At 43.1% G+C, this 840-nt stretch overlaps 1 protein-coding gene across 1 annotated transcript; it reads left to right on the plus strand.

Annotated features, from left to right (window-relative positions):
- The first annotated feature begins 48 nt into the window (after positions 1 to 48).
- Positions 49 to 840, plus strand: LOC107469649 (heptahelical transmembrane protein 4-like). Its single transcript, XM_016089025.3, has one exon. The coding sequence runs from the start codon at positions 64 to 66 to the stop codon at positions 622 to 624; it is 561 nt and encodes a 186-aa protein (XP_015944511.2). The 5' UTR covers positions 49 to 63; the 3' UTR covers positions 625 to 840.

Raw genomic sequence — 840 nt, forward strand, 5'->3', positions numbered from 1 at the left:
ATAGCACCACTGATGATTAGACCAATTACAAGGTGGCCTTTTTTCGCATTTTTAGGAGGGGCAATGTTTTGCTTGCTAGCTAGCAGTGTCTGCCATCTACTCTCTTGCCACTCCGAGCGCATATCTTACATTAGGCTCAGGCTCGACTATGCTGGCATTGCAGCCCTGATATCTACCTCATTCTATCCCCCAGTATATTACTCTTTTATGTGTTATCCATTCTTCTGCAACCTTTACTTGGGATTCATTACCATATTGGGAATCGCCACTATCTTGGTTTCTCTCCTTCCAGTCTTTCAAAGTCCAGAATTCCGCACCATCCGGGCATCCCTCTTTTTTGGGATGGGTTTGTCTGGTGCAGGACCTATACTGCACAAGCTGTATTTGTTCTGGGGTGAGCCTGAGGTATTCCATACAACAGGTTATGAGCTTCTGATGGGTGCTTTCTATGGTATTGGAGCACTGATCTATGCCACCAGGATTCCGGAACGGTGGATGCCTGGGAAATTTGACATTGCTGGACACAGTCACCAGTTGTTTCATATATTCGTCGTGGCTGGGGCGTATACTCATTATCGTGCTGGATTGGTTTATCTCAGGTGGCGTGACCTTAGGGGTTGCTGATTTTGTAAACCATAAAGGGATCAGTCATTGATTGCTCATTTTGTTGTATAATCTGCAGCTGTATGCTAATTTTACATCTCGAGCTGGTCTAAATTTGTGATTCCAGTTTGGGATGTTTATGCATCACTTAGTACACAGGACATATGTATAGATTTAGAATCCTCATGCAATTAAGCAATAAAAATTTCATGTGTATCGTACATGATTGGAAACAAA

Source organism: Arachis duranensis, chromosome 10, assembly GCF_000817695.3.
Source record: "Arachis duranensis cultivar V14167 chromosome 10, aradu.V14167.gnm2.J7QH, whole genome shotgun sequence".
NCBI lineage: Eukaryota > Viridiplantae > Streptophyta > Magnoliopsida > Fabales > Fabaceae > Arachis > Arachis duranensis.

Coding starts and splice junctions, on each gene's coding strand:
- LOC107469649 (XM_016089025.3), top strand. CDS start 64: ATGTTTTGCTTGCTAGCTAGCAGTGTCTGCCATCTACTCTCTTGCCAC.